Below are 21,296 nucleotides of genomic sequence, written 5' to 3' on the forward strand. Positions count from 1 at the left end.
AGATCATTCAAGGAAGAGCTCTTAAACCTTAGAGCACTGTGTCTAAATAAGAAGCTATTGTGTTGATAGTAGCACATGGGTTTCTACTGTAAAATTGAAAGGATAATTGGAGGCTGCAGAAATTGCCTTGTGCCTTGATTTAGGTACCTCTTTAGACTTCCAGCAAAAAAAGTATTTTCTTCACTATTTCTAAAAACGTGTTTGTGACTAATAATTTTTGAGCAATTACAAAAAGAGGGAGGACAGGCTGGATTTTGCCTTACGGTCCAAATTTGTACATGACCCACTCTTCTCAGAGAAAAATAGAATTTCCACTTCCACGTCACTGCTCCCAGATTATCTGATCTGTTTCTAGAATATTCACAGACCTGGCCCTAACCAGACTTACCCAGGCTGAGCATTTCAACCTCTCTTTAAAGGTAACCAGCCATTATTCTGGGTAACTTTTCCTACCCATCCCACGAGCGGATCACCTCTTTCCTTTACCAATTACAAACTGTTGTCAGATTTGAAAGTTACCAGTCGTTTCTAAGATGTCTTTCTGTTTCCAAAGAAATTTCAACGGCAAGGTAATCTCCCCTTTGCAAGAGGAAGTCAAGAATTCCTCCGTCAATGCTGAGAGAGACATCCAGCGAAGCTCAGATTCAGAAAAGGAATCAAGCCATTTTCCCTCTGAAACGATCTTTCATGGCACTCTTCTCCCTGGTCTCGGTTTTACTGTAAAACCCTGACATCCTATTTGCATTAACGAGGACGAGCTGATAGCATGGAAATGCCCTTAGAAACAGCCGTTTACCTCAGGGGAGGTCCTTGGAAGAGCTGCCGTGACTCGTGGCTGGTTTTTTGATTGCTTGGGTTTGGACTTACAGTTTCAATGACTTCTGGAATCTAATACTCCCTTTACGTTTACACCAGGGTTATTGTTTGATTGTTTCTTATGGAAAAATAAGTTGTGCTTTAGGGGACAGTGTTACGGAAGGCAGATGAGAGAGCTGGCAAATTAAAGGCACAAGCCAACTGTCTGGGGAAATCGTAGCTCAGGAGGCTGGGCCACGATCCTGGTTTGGCCGGTGGGTCTTGTGTGACCACGAGCAAGCCGTTTAACCTCTCTGGATCTCTGTTTTAGAGCTGTAGGTGGGGACTCGTTCATGTATTCATTCACTCATTCAAAACATTTGTGTGCTTCAGAACTGGTGTGGGGACCAAATGGGAAAACTGACTTGAAAGAGTTCTGTAAACTGTAAAATGGTAGATCAATATAAAGGAATAAGTAAATGCGTAGTATCCTGACCAACAGAAATAAAATGTGAGTCACCTATGCAATTTAAAATTTTCTAATAACACATTAAAAAGGAAAAAAAACCCCAGGTACAGTGAATTTCAAATATACATACATATATATATCTAAATATATATATAGATATATAGATATATAATTATTATTATTTCAACATATAGCCAATATAAAAATTATTAATGAGATATTTTAAATTCTTTTGGTACTAAGTTTTGAAAATCTGGCGCGTGTTAAGCTTACAGTATGTACAGTTCAAATGAGCCACATTTTAAATATTCAGAAGCCACATATGGCTAGTGGCCACTTGATTGGACAGCGGCAGATCTGTACATTTCCTGGACAGAGTGGCCTATTATTTTGTTGTCAGAATCCATTTTGCTGGTTCCTCATGGCTAAGCTCCTTTCTCCTTGGTCCTAGGTATTATGAGACGGGGAGCATCAAGCCTGGAGTAATTGGAGGATCCAAACCAAAGGTTGCCACGCCCAAAGTGGTGGAAAAAATTGCCGAGTATAAACGCCAAAACCCCACCATGTTTGCCTGGGAGATCAGGGACCGGCTGCTGGCGGAGCGAGTGTGTGATAATGACACAGTGCCCAGCGTCAGTTCCATCAACAGGTGAGAGGCTGCTGCCTGTGGGGCCGGGGATCTGGGTGGAGTGGGGGATCCTAGAATCTCTGTGGGTGCCTTTTCAGAAGATCTGGTCTCCCCGTTCACCAAGGCCCCTTAGGGGACATTGGACAGGAGGACTGCTTGTGGGGCCAGATGGGTCTCTCTGTTGCCATTCTCTTCTCTCCAAAGTGGGCAGGAGGTCTAGCCCCAGGGAGAGGAGGCCATGCCAACACCATGGCTGCTTGAGAGTCTTCTGATTTGCATCACTCTCTCTCCCCTATTCTGTGGGTGGAGCACTTAACAGTGAATTGTCCTGATTAGGCCTTCAAGTGTCACTGCTTCACAAGCCCAGGCTCCGAGTCTTAGCACTGGCCCATTTCAGACCCTCCCAGGAGGAAGAGCCCTGCCTTCAGCTGGAGCAGAGGTTGAGCCATTGAGTGTGGGGAACAAGGCCCTGACTTGGGGTTGGGAGATTTAGCTCCTTGTCTCAGGTCTGCCACAAGCACAAAGGGTGACCTTGACAGAGAACCCCTCCTGTCACTGAGCCCAGGGCCTTGGCGGGTCTGTGATCTCCAAGAAAAATGTTCGGGATGCTAAGGTGCTGTGGACTTAGGGAGTTGCCCTCTCCCCGTCAGCCCCAAATCTTACCCATGGACACAAAGAAATACCGTGAGTGCCAGGCTTGAAATACCGTGAGTGCCAGAGAAATACCGTGAGTGCCAGGCTCGGGATCTTCCCAGGAGCCACCAGGGCTCCTTCTCCTCTCCCGTCTAATCCAGGATACAGCCAACAGAGCTCTCAGAGCTTTACACACAGATTCCTGGAAGCAGGGTTTCCACTGTGAATGGTGCAGCCTCAACTCCACTTAAACCCACCGAGTCAGGGACTGAGGTATTGAGATGAACAGAAATGACTGCTCTATAAATTCCACAGAGAAAAGAGAAACCAGCACACTGAAAACGTGAGCAGTTCCCATTTTGTCAAGGTCATACCATGCTCTTGTCAGTGCAGAGCCTGTCTGGGCTCAGGAACCCTCACGCCCCCCGGAAAGGTGGTCACACTAGAGTGTCTCTCAGACTCCCTCAGGTCCGACAGTCATTCCTCCCACTGTGACTCAGTGTGATGTGTGAATAGGTGCTAACGTTTTGAGTCCTGCTATTTCATAAACCACTAGCCTGTTTTTCTTTTCTCAGTAAACCTTTACCTTGGGCAAGGTGCTGAGAAGAGAGAGGGGAATTCGTCTCGTAGTCTCTGTCCCAGAGGGGCTCCTAGTCCGGGCTGGGATTCTGGCATGCATGTAGAAGCCCGGACAGCCCGAATTATGCACAAAATGACAACTATTGTGGTGGGCTCCAGAGGAATGACGCCTGTTTTTTTTTTTTTTTTTTTTTTTCTGGATGATGAGGGGCTCCAGTGTGCTGTGTGGGTCCCCTGCTTTTGGTGTGTTGCAGGATTTCCATGACAAAAGCAGCATATTTTTCCCAGGTGTCCCAAAGCCCTAACGTGGAGCGGGCACAGGCTGCACAGAGCAGTGAAGGAGCAGTCAGCTTGCTTTGCAGAGGAGCCGCCACCAACCCCGTGATCAGGCTTTGGGGCCCACAGAGTTCCCAGTGTAGGTTATACCTGGAATTGGCGGATCAAAACATAACGTTAGCCCTGACCGGTTTGGCTCAGTGGATAGAGCGTCGGCTTGCGGACTGGAAGATCCCAGGTTCGATTCTGGCCAAGGGCATGTACCTTGGTTGCAGGCACATCCCCAGTAGGGGGTGCACAGGGGGCAGCTGATTGATGTTTCTATCTCTATCCCTCTCCCTTCCTCTCTGTAAAAAAAAAACAAAAAAAAAAACCAATAAAATATATATATTAAAAAAATAAAATAAAATAACTTTAGGTTGCGTGGGAGGGTCCCAAACTTTAACACCTAAGTGGGCCAGACAGATAATGTAACAAATGAAGCAGGGCAGGCACAAGACGACAGGGAAAGGTTGGGTCTGTGGCAAACTAGACAGGACAAGCCCTGTAGAAAGGGCAGTTGCTTCTCAGCAGACCGTGAGCCCCGTGTTTGCCAGGCTTTTTCCCTCCTTACGAGAAGCTGGAAACTAGGACTTCGTGTGTGCGTGTGTGTATGTACTGGTATACTTGTACACACGAAATCTCTATTTTTAAACGCTGGTAACTAATTTCCATGAAAAAAAAAAAATGCCTTGCAGGACAAGCATCACTTATTTAGGGCTCCAGCTTCTATCCTCTGGAACACAAGGATGAAAACGGTTTTGTGATGAATCTGTTTGAATGTATTTTAGAAACAGGTAACTGGTGCTCCAAACCAGTGCGTGTGAACTTCATGAACTCTCCCACCCCACCTATAGTAAAGAACGAAGGTTGCCTATTAAAGTGAAAAAGTGAGTTATTTGAAAGAAACGTACGAAATAGAGAGCCGTGATCACAGCTGTGGAGGAGAGTAATAGGGGGCATTTGGAGGAGTGTCGAGGGGAATTGTGGATCAGCTGGTGCTTTGGGCCTTCAGCTGTGCTGGGCCGGAGTTGGGGGGGGTGGCTCTGACTGCTGGTTGCTGGGGCCATACTGGTGACCCCGTTGGCTGTGCCTCTAAGGTGCTTTAATGTGTCCTACAGGCCCCCAAAGCTAACTCTATCCTGTGACAGATGTAGAAACCAGGGCCCAGAGGGGAAGTGCAGAGTGATTTTGAGATAGAGAAGGGAGTAGGGAGTAGGGTCTGGGTCCCCTGATGGTAAGAGGATGGTTGGGCTCTTTCTACCACCGCCCTGTAGGACTCAGCCAATGACAGACTGAGGGTCCCTGAGAAGACAGGCAAGGAGTAGGACAGTCATTCCCTCTGCATTTCTGAGCCTGGCAGCCTGCAGGTGCTGCAGCCCGTCTGCAGGCTCCTCTGTGGTCCGTGGCCTTCTCCCATGCTCCTCCCTGGGGCTTCTCTCTGGGAGTGCTCTCTGGCTCCTCACCACATTCTTCAGTGAGAGCTCCTTGGTGCCTTTAACAACTGACTCTGCAATGCAGACAAACTAAGGGTGGAGCAGTCTCACGTTGCTGCATGCCATTCCTCCTCCCCCAGGAAAGCCTGAGCCGCCCCGGCATAGTTTGCGATATGACAGCAAAGCTCCCACTGCCCTCCAATGCAGGCAGCTTCTAAAGAACCGCCTTGCAAATGTCATTGTGTAAAAGGGTGCACAGCGCCCTCTCCCAGCCCCTGCCTCCCTTGGAGGCAACACCTCACGTTTCCCAAACTTCCGTCAGGGAGGGAGTGGTGGCTGGATTTGTAGCTGTTGTGGTGGCCACAGGGTCATCTTCACTGTCCACCCCTAGAAGCGTGTGGTTTCCCTCTGTCGTCTGGGGGACCAGCCTGGGAAACCGTGACTGGCCTGGGGTTAAACAGCGTGGCACCAGGTCTGCGTGGCTTGTGGGAGACTTCCTGGGACACACACCATCATGGTGCTGTGGCTTCTTCAGGACAAACACATGCTGGGCTGCTGCACAGCCTGCACGATGGAGCCTCGGACTCCAGCCTGAGTGTCAGGTGGAGGTGACTGGCCCAGAGCTGGCCCAAACGTTGGGAGAAATGGAGGCGTCCTTCTCTATCAGTCCCGTGGCCCCAGATCAGGGCCCAGTGGTATGGAACCTGGGGTGGCAGCTCCATGAGCACCCACTGGCCGTTGCCTTGTGAGAAGGTGGGGTCAGAATTGCCAGGTGTTCTATTTTTTTTTCCCCCCAAGAGAAGCTAGAAATCCATTTATTTATGTAAGAGCTCCTTACTTAGAACTAATTCAAATACAAATAAATATACTGTGTAAGCCAAACACAAATTGTCCAGTGATGGATGTGGCCTGAGGGTGACAGTTTGTGAAGTCTGCTCTTCATCCTAACTTGGGAAGCAAGCCTTTGAGACTGCTTACCTACTTCCTCTTTCTTTCTTTCTTTCTTTCTTTCTTTCTTTCTTTCTTTCTTTCTTTCTTTCTTTCTTTCTTTCTTTTCCTCCCTCCCTCCCTCCCTCTCTCTTTCTTCTTTCTTTCTTTCGTTCCTTTCTTTCGTTTCTTTCTTTCTTTCTTTCTTTCTTTCTTTCTTTCTTTCTTTCTTTCTTTCTTTCTTTCTTTCTTTCCTTCCTTCCTTCCTTCCTTCCTTCCTTCCTTCCTTCCTTTCTCTCTCTCTCTCTCTCTCTCTCTCTCTCTCTCTCTCTCTCTCTCTTTCTAATCCTCACCTAAGAATATGTTTTTATTGATTTTTAGAGAGCGAGGAAGGGGGAGAGAGAGAGAGAGAGAGAGAGAGAGAGAGAGAGAAACATTGATAGGTTGCTTATGTATGCACCTGACTGGGAATTAAACCTGCAGCCTTTTGGTGTACAGGATGACGCTCCACCCAGCTGAGCCACCGGGCCAGGGTACCCAATCCCTTCACTATAGTCCCTCGGTATCCACTGGAGATTGGTCCCAGGACCTCTGTGGATACCAACCTCCTGAAAGTTCGAGTCCCTTATATAAAATGGTATAGAACAATGCACACGGTTGGCACTCTACACCTGTGATTCTCAACCTCAGATTAAAAATACTGTTTTGGGGGAAGGGAGAAAAATGGGGGGAACCTATAATACTGTCAACAATAAAAATTAAAAAGGAAGTACTGTTTTTGATTTGCAGTTGGTTGAATCTGTGAATGTGAAACCTTGGGTTACTGAGGGTCAACTGTATTTATTGAAAACAATTCTGTGTAAGTGGACACACGCAGTTCAAACCTGTGCTGTTTAAGAGTCAACTGCACCAGAGAGGGGGTGGTGCACTCAGTGGAGGTGGTGCTCTTTGTTCTTTTCCCAAAGTGGTTTTAGATGTCTCCTTTAAAGCTGTTGGCCAGATAGTCTACAATGAGCACAAAGTCCTTCTATGATGAGGGAAAACTCTAATAAGTGTTCTTTTAAAAGAGAAAAATTGGAGATTGGAATAGAACTGTCCCAAAGGAGCTGAACATCTTATTATTGCCCACCCTGTCCCCAGTGAAGAGAAGGAACTTCCTTGCAGACCTCAAAGGGACTTTGGCTTGGCCCAGGTTGACATACGGGGTGTAGGGTCTCATGGAGAAGGTTCTGCTGAAGGACCTCATTCAGTTACTTCAAGTCAGCAAAGAGTGCCCTATTCCAACTGTCACTGAATTGAGGATGGAACCGATTTGCCCAGGGTCACTAGCAGGTTCCCATTAGAACTAAAGCAAGGTCCCTGGAAAGACAAGCCAGACCAGCCCTGGTCCCAGCCCCAGGAAGCTTTTCCGTGAAGCTTTTGTAGACTTTTCTTTTCTTTTTTTCTTTTTTAAAAATATATCTTATTGATTTTTTACAGAGAGGAAGAGAGAGAGGGATAGAGAGTTAGAAACATCGATGAGAGAGAATCATTGATCAGCTGCCTCTTGCACATCCCCTACTGGGGATGTGCTCGCAACCAAGGTACATGCCCTTGACCGGAATCGAACCCGGGACCTTTCAGTCCGCAGTCTGACGCTCTATCCATTGAGCCAAATCGGTTTCAGCTGTAGACTTTTCTTAGCAAAGCCAAGCTAAGCCTCTCTTGGCAGCACTTTAACCCTTTCTAGTTTCAAAGTAATTCATGCATCCTCTTGTGATAGCTGGGGAGGTTACTCCTCCTGTGGCTGTCCAAGGAGAATCACGAGCTTGAGGGCTTTCAGGGGACAGAGAGGTCCCTTGGCCAGTCTTCGTTCCACAGAAGGGGAGAGGGGGGAGGTCCAGTGAAGGGAAGAAACTCCCTAATGTCACTCAGTGACTTCATGGAGCCAGAGCTGCTCCTGAGAAAGGGATGTCTTCCTAAAATGAACACAGCATCGTTTTCTATATAGGAGGCACTTGAGGCCCAGAGAAGGGTGCAAGTTACTCAAAGACAGCCAGGGGAGTAGGGGCTGCGTTGGGACTCGTCCGTCACTTTTCCAAGCCCCTAACTCCTGACCTGGGTTCATAATCTCCCCTCCCCTCTGCCACAACTTGACCTGTGCCCCATCTTGATGTGGGTTTTCTGGTTGTCCGTCCACAGCTGGTTGAGATCTCTTTTCTCAGATGGTAAATAGCCATTCATTTTTCCCCCCACTGCCCACAGGATCATCCGGACAAAAGTACAGCAGCCGCCCAACCAGCCGGTCCCAGCTTCCAGTCACAGCATTGGTAAGAACTTCAAAAAAAAAAATTTTTTTTTTTTTTTTTTTTTTTTTTTTAAATCGAATGGGCTCCAAATATTCTAAAGAACTTTTAATCATTCTTATGGACAGATAATTCTGCATAAAACACTTCGGCACACGTACTAATGCGCTTTCTTTGTCATTCTCCAAGGGCTGAACCCGGTAAATGAATTTTATAAATACTGCTAAAAGGTTTTGAATTTTACTGATTATTATGATAAATAGCTTTCAGCATGAGACAGAAAATTGAAATCTAAGCCAAAAAAAAATAAAAAATTCCACTAATGGGGGTCTATAGAATGTCAGATAATTAAAGTAATAAATCAAGAAAGGGGTACTTATTCATAACATTTTCTGCATCATTAGTCAGTAAGTAGTTTTGAATGTGTTTTTTTCCCTATATCAACCAGCCCTTCTACCATTCTTTGTGCACTTGCAGTCTTGAGTGAAGATGTGGCAAAACTTCTCTCAAACTTTCTCTCTTTCTCTCCCTTGCTTCGATCTCATGTACCCTGAGCTGCCAAAGGCTGCCAGTGGAGTTTCTGACACTCACGGGTGAAGTTGGAGAGGGACCATGACTTCTAAGAAGGGGAGCCATCTTCCCTACCAGTTGACCTTTGAACAACATGAGGGTTAGAGGAGGCACCCCCCACTCTCTCTCACATGTCAAACATCTGAGTGTAACTTTGGACTGCCCCCCACACTTCACTGTCCCTCCGTATCTGCAGTGGATTGGTTCCAAGACCCTCCACAGATACCAAAATCTATGATGCTCACGCCCCTTCTACAAAATGGCGCAGAGCAATGCATCTAGGAGGCTCTCTGCATCTGCAAACTCCCAACTGCGGATCAAAAACAGTATTTTTGATCTGAGGTTAGTTGGTAGAATCTGCGGATGCGAAACTAAGGGATACAGAGGCCTGCCTGTGTATTTAATGGGAAAAAAAAAATCCATGTTTCCTTGGACCTGCACACTTCAAACCTGTGCTGTTCAAGGGTCAGCTACACTCAAGAGCTCAGATGTTTCCCTTGCCCTTCCCTTCTCTGCAACGACTGTGAGAAAAAACGATATGAGTCTATGTAAGGCATATTATTTCTCCACCTGGGATAAAGGAGACCCCCTGGTTAGCTGGGGGCAGGTTATTCTACTGTAAGAAAGTAGGCGACCATTCTGACAGTTCTGGTTGCCACAGTCCCCGTCGATTCCATGTAATCGTGCCTTCGATTCTGTACCGTTTCCACACCTTATCATTCCTTCAGTGGAAAACTTGAACTCCCCGTGGCGATGGGGGACAGGCAGAGACTCCCCTAGTAAACTGTGTCAGTCCCTTCACCGTTCAGAGCCTCAGTTTCCCCCTTTGTGAACGTAGGGGCACAACCCCGGTGCTCTCTGAGTTCTCTGAGCCTCCACGGTTGCCTCTTTGGATAACGGTAAGACAACACTCTTCCCTGCTGTGAACTCATTCTTCCTTTCATAATCAACTCAAAAAGTGTTTGCCAAGCCCCTGCTATGCAGACCTTGGCGTTGGAGACGCGTGTTTTAATTCGGAGGCAGGACAAACTTCCCATTCGCAAGGGCTCCTTGGTCTAAGGGGGCAATGTAACAAAGGAAGTGTGCCGAACACAGAGATGAAGCTCAAGAAGACACAGTTCAGGGCACTGTTGAGCTGGGGCCTAGAGGGTTGAAGAAGGCTCGCGGGGAGATGTGTGCGGCTGAGACTTCACGTGGACAGCTTTTTCATTACTTCTGGTCACTTAGCAATGACTATCACACCGAGAGTAGCTGGTAGTATTCTTTCAGTTCCTTCTACTCGTGGGTAGCAGAATGCTTTGTTTTGTGTCTGAAATTCTTATGAAAACCATTATCTTCTATGTGTGCAGCCCCTTACAGTTTACAAGCTTAGTGAGGGGTGAGGAAAGGGAGGCTTAGAGGGATTCAATAACTATCCCAAGGTCCCAATGCCAGTTAAGTGTGGAGCCAGAGTTGGAACCTGGGCCTTTTGAGTTTAGTGTATATATCACAAAATATCAGACCTAATCTCGTCGGCTCTGTCAGCACATCGGCTCTGTCAGCAACATGGCGAGCCTTGGTCTGTCTGTGGTGGTTGTTGTTTAAAGTTCCGATGACTTGTGATCTTCCTTCTTCCTCTGTTCTTGGCACCTTAATACAGAAAAGGTTGTGAGATTTGCATAAATCTATTTTGAGTGGCTTCTTCTGTTGAAAGAAAAGAGAAGTTAACGATTTCTACTTCTGCGCCTCCTAAGGAAGAGCTAAAATCAAACTCAGATGCGAGAAGAAAGGCGCCGTTCCTGCTAGGTCCGTCGAGGCGAGGGCTGGCCCCGCTCCAAGGAAAGCAACCAGCAGCTTCTCACGCAACCACCACCGCCGCCGACTCTAGTCATTTCCTAGGCATGGCCCGGTCCAAGGCGGCCCTACCTGCCTCCAGCTAGTTATAGCCCAAGGAAATGTATCTGAGATTGGCTTGTAGGTTTTAATGAACCAAGAAAGGATCCCCACGGGCCCAGGAGTGGAAATTCAGCCGTACAGCTCGAGGGGAACCCTGACGACCGACTGGCCGGCCCCTCCGGTGGACTCTGAGGCCCGGCCTCCCACAAAAGCCTCCCCTCCCCCAGTCTCATCCTTCAGAACTCAGAGATCTGGCTTCAGTCACACGTCACTGGCCTCTGCCTCCATTTCTGGGCAGGGGACGTGCGGACTTTCAGACAGACGGTTAGACCCATGGCCAAGCCCTGATGCTACTGTTTACTGGCTGGCTTGGAGCCAACCACTTCACCTTGGTGAAGCCTCAGTTTCTTCATTTGATTATTCTCCAAGGGCTGACCCCGGTAAATGGAATAAATAATATAAATAAAAATAAATGGGAATAAATAACAGCAGGCATCAAATGAAAGGCACTGCATTGTGTGAAGCCTCTTACTGGTTTTCATTACTAATTGGGGAAGCACAGGTTACTATAGGGGTTCTCCTGTTTCTGGGCTCCAGTCACCACTCTCCCTCTCATTAGCTCTGTGACCTTGGGCAGGTCACTTACCTTCTCTGAGCCTTTTGTCCTTTGACCTTTTCAGTGGGATAGTAACATGAGCCAGCTTATAAGGTTGTTTGCAGAATTAAATGAGATCATGCCTCAATGCCTGGCCCGAGAGTTAGTTATATCAGAAAATGTTAGTTATTGTTATTATGGATATATATATATATATATATATATATATATATATATATATCAATATAACTATATGTTACATATATTACTGTATCAGTATTATGGGTTTCATATTAAAATCTATGTAAATGGGAAGGAAAAAAGACAGCGAGGAACTGTAAAAAGAAGGGACAGTCTGCCGTTTGGGATTTTGTTGGCTGTGTGTGCGAGGGCGCAGGAATGTGGTCCGCATGGATGGGTGGGCGTGTAAACAGGGAGCGAACCTGCCTATTGAGTGAGTCTAGGTCTGTGGTCAGCAAACTGCAGCTCGCGAGCCACATGTGGCTCTTTGGCCCCTTGAGGGTGGCTCTTCCACAAAATACCACGGCCTGGGCGAGTCTATTTCGACGAAGTGGCATTAGAAGAAGTTTAAGTTTAAAAAATGTGGCTCTCAAAAGAAATTTCCATCGTCGCACTGTTGATATTCGGCTCTGTTGACCAATGAGTTTGCCGACCACGGGTCTAGGCCTTTTTATCACTGGCTGGTGGTAGGCCCCAGCTCCCGTCTTTCTCTTCTCCATCTCCCTGCTTCCTGTAACCTCGGACAGGCTGGGATTGGAGCAGGTGCCCTTCTTACACCACCCCTTGTTCCTCTCTACACTGTCCGTCCTCTTCACTGCCCCCCCCCCCCCCCGCCCCAGCATCTTCCCCAGCAGCAGAGAGAACCTGGGCTGATGGTGCCCTCCTCACTCACGTGTGGCCATGCCCTGCACACCCCCTCTTCCCTGTCCCTGTCCTTGCTCAGCAGTCACTCCCGCCCCGTGCAGGGGGAGTGCCTTTGTTTCCGCCCTCAGCCTCTGCTCCCTCTCCTGCCGGGCCCTGACCGCCCCTCTCCCTCTGCACAGTGTCCACGGGCTCCGTGACGCAGGTGTCCTCGGTGAGCACGGACTCCGCTGGCTCCTCGTACTCCATCAGCGGCATCCTGGGCATCACGTCCCCCAGCGCCGACACCAACAAGCGTAAGAGAGATGAAGGTAAGAGATGTGGGCACAGCCCTGACTGGGACAGCCGTCCGGCCGGGATCTGCTCCAGGGCTCTCAGTCCCAAGGTGGAAGCAGAGATGCCCGCTGAGCACCCAAGTCCCCCCACCCAGGCCCAGGCCCTTCCCTGGACATGGAGACACAGGGAGGGCAGGCTTGGGGCTGTGGATTTCTCGCTGGCCTCCCCCCATCTTTACCCGTTGCATGGAGAGAGGTGTGTCTGGCAGAGCCCTGTGAGCTGAGCTTTGAGCCTTTAGGAAGACCTGGAGTGTCCACATACGAAGCAGGGTGTGGAGGGTCTGAGCACAGCACGGGTCCCCTTGGTGAGGGAGCCCTGGAGGAGAGGGAGGGGCTGGTGTCCTGCAATGAGAGGGGCACACAGAGGTCAGCTGCGGCCCGGGGGGTGGTGATGGTGGGGGCTGAGGAAGTGAATGATCATCTCATCTCTGCCCAGGGCCGGGAGGAAGGCGTGCAGGGGCCTCCCGGGGATACAAAGAGGACCATCTTCCCACTGGTTTCCTCAGCCCCTCAGTGCTGCCAGCTGGGCTTCTAGGGCTGCCCCGTCCTGGACGCTGGTCCACCCTCACCCGGCTCTCCTTTGCCCTGGATGGGCTGCCAGCACCGCTGACATCATGGGTTTGAGAGGAAAAGTGACCCTCTGGGAGTCTGTAAAACCTTATTCAGGAAAGGGAAAAAACAAAACAAACAAACAAACAAACAAACAAAACGGGCCTTGGTCTGGGACCTGGGAGCAGAGTGACAGAAATCTTGATTCAATTATTCTGTTCCTCGGCACGATTCCCATTCGCAGCTCCCTGTAAGGGATGTGTGTTCCGGCGAGCACATGCCTCAGTACTTAAGATCTGTAACTAGAAAATTGAGTCGGCCCGGCAGTGGATTGGCCTGTGGTCTGCGTGTCCCAGGAGCGAGTCTGTGGCTGCTGTTCGGAGCTGCGGGGTGTGTGTGTGTGTGTGTGTGTGTGTGTGTCGGGGGGTGAGTCCCGGCTCTGGGAAGCTGCCCCCCTCTTTCCTGCTCCTGTCCCTCAGAGCCCATGTCCTCAGCTCGGTGGGTGGCTGTGCCGTGTCATTGCAGGAGCCGGCGGGCCCACCATCTCTGCTGGTTTATGGGGTTAAAGGTGCCATCTTCTCTCCTATTGTCACCTGGACTCGGAGCAGATGTGCCCACGCTGGGGCCGGGCTGTGTTTGATCGAGGTGGATGGGCCAGCTGGGTGCAGCTCTCTCAGAGGCTGAGGGAGCCAGGCAGAGATTTTTGGAGGAAGAAAAAAAAAATCTAGTTTGATGTCCTGATTTTGGGGGAATTGTCTTACTGTGTGTGTGTGTGGAGAGTTGTGCTGGATTCTAGTCTCTGATCAGAGGTCACTGTTTAGCCTTGAAAACTGCTTTAAAGGGTGTAGAATGACCGGAATTTGGGCATTGTTAGTGTAGACTGCTCTGTGCTGGTCACATCATTCTTAAGGACTGGGACCATTTGAGGTATTGTCCTTTAATGGGGATAGTGACAAATTAGGATGTCCAGAGGGGTACAACCTGGATGGAGGGGGATCCGGAGACTCCTCAAAGCTCTAGGGATGTTTTGGCGCAAAGAAGAGAAGAATGAACTGAATTGGATTGTTTCCTTCAGAATTTGGAGGGCTGACACGAAAGGCAAGAGCAATGAGACTTCGCTGTGTGGTCTCAAAGGCCAGCGTGTGGCAGATGCAGAGATTTCGGCTTTGTATTAAAAAGGACTTTGCAAATATGAGAATGGTCTAGGGCAAGAAGGGGCTGCCTTGGGAGGTAGTGAGCTCCTTGTCACCAGAATAATGTAAGTAGAGCCTGGGTGGCCACTCACCGGGCTGCTGTTCAATAGTATTAGGAACCGGGTGCAGGATTGGATGATCTTTGAGCTCCTCCCGGTTTTGAAATTTATGATTGAGCCCTGATGCCCAGGAGGACTTGGGGGTCAGTGCTCTGGGGGGCTGAGGGAGAGTGATATGTCGGTCTTGGAACCTTATAGGAAAGCGGACCGGCACACCGGCCCCCTACCCCTGCCCTGCATCAGGGAAAGTGTTTATGGTTGAGCAGAGAGGTGGGACAGGAGTGCCCTTGTTCACATCAGCAAGCCGTCTGGAAGGAGTACTGCCTAGTGCTCCCCACGGCTCTCTCCCCAATTCGCTCTGCACCTCCTGGATCCTTGCATTGATTGCAGGGAGAGTTGAAGAAGCAGAGATTGCTGGTCACATTTTATAGGGGAGGAAACTGAGGCCCAGGGAGTTTCTTGAAGTTGGCAAAGCCATCGGCTCACATGAGCTCGGGGGTTAGGAGGAGCTGGAGAGCCATGAGGCCTCAGCCCCAGGTATTGTCTGGCCACCTGCTGCCCCTCCCCCCTCCAGAGAGGCGCTTTGCCTCCAGGAGGAGTTTCCAGCAGAAGGGCATGGTCAGTGTGGTGAGAAAGTAAGAACCAGCCATTGGGGAAGCACAGGGGGGATTGCCAGGTGCACTGGAGGGCTGGCCCACTGGGACAGCAGACCATGGCACCATTTTTCTCAGGAGACCTCAGCCGCCTGGGGGAAGGGCCATGGGGCAAAAGAGACATTAAGGAGCAAGAGGAAGACTACTGAGTGTCCTCACCCCCATTTCTCAAAGGAGGTGCCTGGGGTTCCGCAAGATGGAGTCAGTAGTTCAGCTCTGGTTCGCAGGCCTCTCCAACTTGGACTTGGGTGTTGCCCTGGGGGCATTTCCTGGTGCCACTCTCTGCCCAGGCCACAGGGCATGGGTGGATGGTAATAGAGTCCAGTCACGGAAGGCCTGTGCTCTAGAGCTCGCAGGCTGGTACAGAAGGCTGGCAAACCCAAAGCCCCTTCAGTGTGTGGGTAATGTGCGATGGGGTGAGGGGGGAGATGACACCCGGAGAGCAAGGCGGGGAGGGGCCAATTTTGACCAAAAGGATCTGGAAATGCTCTTTAGAGGAAGTGGCACTTGACTGAGAAAATAATAGTTTCCACTGCTTCTGTTGTTAAATATAAATGAATTAAAGTCCAGTAAAACTGGAAATGTAGTTTCCCAGTTGCACTAGCCACATGCTAAATGCTCAGTCGCCCCCTGTAGCCGGTGGCTGCTGTATTGGACAACATGGCTGGACTACACATGTGGGACATGTCGTAGATGCTCCTTGATGCAGTGGACCAGCCACATGTCTGTAGAGGGCTAAAGGCAGCTACAGGGAGGCAGAGAACGGCTCAGTGCAAGGACAGCTTCCGTCTCTTAGTTGGGCTGAACAGAGAGCTTTGGTGGGGAAGGCGGTGGGGGGAGGGGCTCAGGGATCCAGATGGGCTAGGGGGTCCGAGCCAGAGGCGGGGCCTCCCTCCCCGGAAGGCCCGGAGGAGAAGGAAGAGGAGGAGGAGGAGGAGGAGGAGGAGGAGGAGGAGGAGGAGGAGGAGGAGGAGGAGGTGGGGCTGGACTTGGCAGAGCAGCCATGGGTGAAAGGGCAGCCCCAGACCCTCTGTTTCTTCCTGGGCCTTTGATCTCTGGTGGGGCCTCCTTCTGCCTGTCTCCGGGGCCCCCATTCAGCTCCCCTGAACCTCCCCTCCCCTCATCTCTCCCGAGTTTGAAAGGCCTCGGACACACCGAGGTCAGCGGAGTGCGAATCCCTTTCAGGAGCTCAGAAAGCCGCAGGCCCAGCAGCCGTGTGGGCTGGGAGATGGGAGCTTCCTGTTGGCGATGGAGGGTGCTGGCAGGTGGCGTTTCCCGCCTCCCGGGCCCCGGGCTGCCCTCTGCCTGACGGGGCACAGGAAGGCAGCCCAGACCCAGAATGGCCTGTCCTTGACAAGCGAAGCCAAGTCCCGTGAGGCCCTCCTGGGGAGGCTTGGGGGCATTTAACGGGCTCCTGTCGTGACCCTGCATCCCTCTTTGTGGGGGTGTCTGTCTTCTCACGTCTTTTGTTTGGGGGTGCACCTCCTCCAGTGTTATCTGCCTCTGTTTATGATTTGTGTGTTGAGACTTCCTCTGTATCTGCTTCTGTCTCCTGATCTAGTGTTCTCTCTCTCTCTCTCTCTCTCTCTCTCTCTCTCTCTCTCTCTCTCTCTTTCTCTCTCTCTCTCTCATTCACTATCTCTTTCTCTTTGTATTCACTCTTGCTCTCTCTTACCACCTCCCTTCTTCCAGGCTGGGAGCCCACCTCAGCCCTGCCCTGCGGACCTCCACGGAGCCATCGTGGGGGAGGGAAGAGGTCCAGTCAGGGTCCAGGCTCTCCTGACTGTGGGCAGGCCTGGCCTTCCTCTCTTAGTCCTCTTTGCTGGACACTCAGGCCTTGTCTGCTGCTCTGGGCTCTGGGCTCTGGGCCGAAGGCTAGTGCAGAGACCCTTCTCGGTTCCCCAGAGGGAGGGGAGTGGGGAAGCTCCCATCATTGGAGGTGTGAGGGGGCGGGGGCAGGAGAGCGCGGGAGGCATTCAGGGTGGGGCTCCGTGACTTCTGAGGGCGGCGCTTCCAAACTGCCCTCTGCCTGGAAGGGGCTCTGCCCACTTGTCTTTCCCCCCTGCCACCCGCGCCTGCCTGCGCCAGGAACTGTGAGCAGCCCACGTGGCAGCAGGGGTCCATAGGCCTCTGCTTTCTGGAGAGCCCAGAGCAAGGTGCTGAGGTACCGGGACGAGACTCGGCTCACAGGCCAGGGATGAACTGGTTTGAGGACTTGCTGTGATGAAACCTTTGGCGTGTCACTTCATCTTCCCGAGCCTCCCTCCCTTTTGTCTGGGAAAACAGAGGTGGCACCGGTTTTATGGGTTCCTGTGAGGATAACATAGCGTCACTCCCAGGAAGGGGTTAGCCCTAGGGCCTGCTGGCAGGTGGTAAGCACGTAATAAATGGCCACGGAAGGAGACTGTGAGGCTAGTCCCCTGGCTGAGGGCAAGCAGTTTCCAGCTAGAGTTCTATTTGGCAGCTGAAACTGGCTCATCTGCCCACCCCCGACTTCCTGTTTGTAACAGCCTCCTGCTGTGGGCATCAGGACTGAACAACAGTGCCCCCAGGTGTCAGCCGCAAAACCAAGGGCCACTCTGGCCGTCTTGGTTTCCCAGCCCCCTGATGGAAGAATGAAAGGATAAAGCCCCAGCTTCCTGCGAAGAAGGCCCTGGGCACACCGGGCAGGGGAGGCCTCCAGGACGGAGGGTGGAAGGCAGAGCGCCTGGCCTGGGTGGGCTGAGCATCTGGGAGTTGAGGTCACCAGTTTGGACCCCTGGACTCCCCTGTCAGAGCCAGAAGGGTCTTGGAGAGCATCCAGGACATGTCACCCAGTCATTCATCAGCCAGGTGGGAAAGCAGGCTTGGTGAAGAGAAAGGGGTAGTCACCAGGTCACACAGTAAAAACCCAGAAAAACCAGAGGGAGACAGAGGACTCCTCAGAACATCCTTGGTCTCCTGCTGCATTTGATGGGGCAGATCTCACTTTTTTTTTTTTCCTCTCCCCTTGTTTCTTCCATTCTCCTAAGTTCATCTTGTGTCCCTGGTTGAAAGCTACCAGGGACCCTTAGCCTGGCCCTACCCTGATCAGACCCTGGGGGGACGGTGGCAGCTGACCCACGAATCCCCCAGGGTTAACTTCAACTCTTGACAAGGAGTCTTGACTTTCCCACCCCGGCCTCCCTCCCATTCCTCCTCAGCCCGTCCATGCTTCCTGTCCCCGTGCAGTCTCTGAGCTCTCCTGTCTCTGGCCACCTCCCACTCACGCCTTGGTCCTCCATTAGGTGTCCCCTGGATGTGGCCCCAGGCTGGCCATGCAGGTCCAAGGTCCTGTGTGCAGGTACACTGACCAGTCCGAGCTGCTTGCCAGGAGGGCATCCCTTAGAACCCAGGTGGCAATCGCAGCCTGGCAGTCATGCTTTCCTTGGCTTGCCCTGTATTGAAAGTGACTTGAGTTAGTCACCAGCGTTTAAAAACCAGATTTCACATGGGGATGTCTGGCTTTTCTTGGGAAAAAGCCCATCAGATCTAGCATTACGTGGCGGGCTTCCTTACATGGCCACAGTCGGCTAGGGCCTCTGGGCTATGCTTCAGACGGCTTCCTGCTCACCATGCTCACAGCTTGGATGCTCTGTTTTGCTCTACCAGATACCATTGAGTTTCTGAGTCTTAGTGAGGACACACAACATGTTTCATCGAGCCCAGCCTGTGGCAGCTGAAGCCTTCATCAGGGTCCTAACCCAATGAAGCTGTGTGTGTGTGTGTGTGTGTGTGTGTGTTCAGGGAGGAAGGCAGTCCAGCTCTCAGGCCGGAGGTGGGTGGAGGAGGAGAGGCAGGAGGGGCAGGGAGAAGGAGGCACCCCTCTTGACAGCCCAGAGGAACAGTGAGCTTGAGGTCATTCAGTCCACACCCTCCAGACTAGTCCGGGTACAGTGGGCACAGGCTGGCTTGCCCAGGGAGAGCAGGGCGCAGTGAGGGACAGAGATAATAGGACTGGATTTCCGTCTCCGTGCCCGGCCGGCCCCTCCAGCCAGCCTCGCAGTCACTGGCCCGCCGCTGAGCCCCAGGCAGGCAGGCTCAGAGGCCTCCTTGGTAAAGCAGGGGACCCGAGGCCAGGTGGTCAATCGGAGGGGCTCCTCGGGCCTCTCCCTGGTGCCAAGGGCCTGTCCCTTGGGTGGTGGGTCAGGTTTCGGTTCCTCTCAGCCCCTGGGTCTCTGAGTTTCACTTTGATTCACGGAGCGGGAGCCTGTATGAGAGCCAAAGCCACCGAACACCCTCTCCACCCCAACCCCCACCTCTCTGCCCACCTGCTTTGCCGAGGGCCCCTCTCCCCTCCCCCCACACACTCCTTTCCCCATGGGACTGTGCACTGGTGTCTGGGGGGTGTGAGGGGCCAGGAGGCACAATGTGAGGATCTCAGCTCAGAGAGTCAGTTCTGGGCCCAGAACAAGAGCTGTGGGGTCTGAGGGGACAGAGTCTCCCCTCAGTGAGCCAGCCGTTGGAATGGAGTGGCTTTCTTCGCACCCCGTATGCCCTGCTGCCTTGTGAGGCAGGGTGTCCCCCAGTCCTTTCTCTCTGGCTTTGGAATATGGCTGAGCCCTCAGCCGCAGAGTCTGTGGCTCAGGGACTCGGCAGTGCTCCCAGGTTACTAGAGGCTTGTGGTCAGGGGAAGGAGCCTGGGCGGGGGCGCCAGGGGCTCTGGGTTCCACCCTGACCCTGTGGCCGACTTGCTGGTGGCCATAGGGAAACCCCTTCCTGTTTCTGGGCCTCCGTCTTCTCATCGATAACGCAGGATTAGTAAGCTCCCAAGGCTCTTTTTGGTACCAAGATTTTGGGCTTCTCCTGGTCTCATGTCAAGTCCTTGGGCTCTATTTTAAGTCAGGGGTTCTCAAACTTTTTGTATTGGGGCCCATTAAAACTATTAAAAATTATTAAAAAAAAAAAACCATGCAAGAACCTTTTTAGTATATGTGGGTTAAATAAAATGGACAAAATGTAAACCTTTATTTATTAACTTATTAAAAATAACAGTAATAAACAAGGAGCATAAGTAATATTTTTGAGATAAGAGAAAACTATTTTCCAAATCAAAAACAAAACAAAAAACAAACAAACAAACAAACAAAAAACCTTGAGTGGTATTGCTTTATGATTTTGCAAATCTCCTTAGTGTCTGACTTAAAGGGAGACAGCTGGATCCTCGCGTCTTCTGCATCTGCTGTGCTGTGACATCACCCACCCCGGAGCCTCTGGGAAACTCCGCTGTGTACTTATGAGTGAGGGAGAGGGAAGAAATCCAATATCATCTTGGTGTTACAATGAAAAGAGTTTTGACCTCACAGACCCCTTAAAAGGCTCTTGGGGATTCCCATAGGGCTTCCTGGATTAGACCCTGAGAATCTCTGCTTCAGGCTGCTTGGTAGGAACAGAAGCTAAGTGGTTTTAGTTTTTTAAATCCTGTTCTTAGCTCTTGAAGGCAGTGAGAGCCATGACAGGTCTTTGAGCTTGGGCAGGGGTGGGGGGTGGGGAGGAAAGAGAGGGAGTAACAAAACACTCTGGCTTGTCTTCTAGCAGATTGGGGTATGCAGGTCTTCTTCGTTTCTCCCCTCCCCCTTCTCCTCCCCCTTCTCCTCCCCCGTTCTCCTCCTTCTTCTCATTCTCTTCCTCCTTTCCCTCCTCCTCTTCTTCAGTTAAACAATGGCATTTTTTGTTGTTGTTTCATTGTTTGTTTTTATTGATTTTAAAGAGAGAGGAAGGGAGAGGGAAACGTTGATTTGCTGTTCTGTTTATTTATGCATTCATTGCTTGATTCTTGTATGTGCCCTGACCGGGGATCGAACCCACAACCTCGGTATGTTGGGATGATGCTCTAATCAGCTAAGCTGCCTGGCTAGGGCTTCAGTGCTTCCCAGTCCTCTCACTCCTGAGCTTGCGCTTACACAAGAAAGGCACAGCTTCTGAGGTTCCTTTCAGCTTCAGGGGCTTATCTGTAGGGTTTGAGGTTTGATCTCCCTCCAGTGGGCTTCCTTTGGGGGCCGACAACAGCACCTAGTGCCCCCTCAGAGCCTGGGGAGTGGGCGTTTGGGACCCAACCATGTCTCCCCTTCTCAGCTTAGCTCTGCCTTAGTCTGCAGACCCCCGAAACCCCTCTCTGGGCTTCGTTTTGGTGGTGATGGAGGCGGGGGAAATCAGCAAATGATACTGATTAGGAATGAAACAAAATAAAATGAAATAAAGAAGTGGGATTGGTATTTATCTCCACTCCTGGCATTTGAGGAGAAGCAGGTCTGAAAGGCATTTGGGAAAAGAGGGATTTTTGTTCTGATTCCATAGGGGTGTCTGTTTTTTTCTGGAATGCCAGTGGTTGGTCACTCATGTATGTGTGTGTGTGTGTTTGTGTAATTTCACTTTGAAATGTCCAGTTTTCATTTTCATTGGTACAAGTTTATCGTTCGCATTCGTCTTTCCTGGGACTAATGGACTACAATGGAGATGGGGGGAGAAAAAGAGACTGTGCTAAGGTCATTTGAGAAGCA

The 21,296-nt window shown here is 50.9% G+C and overlaps 1 protein-coding gene across 4 annotated transcripts in view; it reads left to right on the forward strand.

Moving 5' to 3' along the window:
• PAX5 (paired box 5) overlaps positions 1 to 21,296 on the forward strand; it is a 144,622-nt gene that overhangs the window by 17,369 nt on the left and 105,957 nt on the right. For all 4 annotated transcript variants that reach the window (XM_084898762.1, XM_084898765.1, XM_084898763.1 and 1 more), the window contains 3 exons: positions 1,716 to 1,913; positions 8,027 to 8,091; positions 12,172 to 12,300. In XM_084898762.1, the coding sequence (XP_084754888.1) occupies positions 1,716 to 1,913; positions 8,027 to 8,091; positions 12,172 to 12,300 (392 nt within the window). The remainder of the gene's footprint in view (positions 1 to 1,715; positions 1,914 to 8,026; positions 8,092 to 12,171; positions 12,301 to 21,296) is intronic.

This window comes from Pipistrellus hanaki (genome assembly GCF_964339955.1).
Source record: "Pipistrellus hanaki genome assembly, chromosome: 11".
Classification (NCBI taxonomy): domain Eukaryota; kingdom Metazoa; phylum Chordata; class Mammalia; order Chiroptera; family Vespertilionidae; genus Pipistrellus; species Pipistrellus hanaki.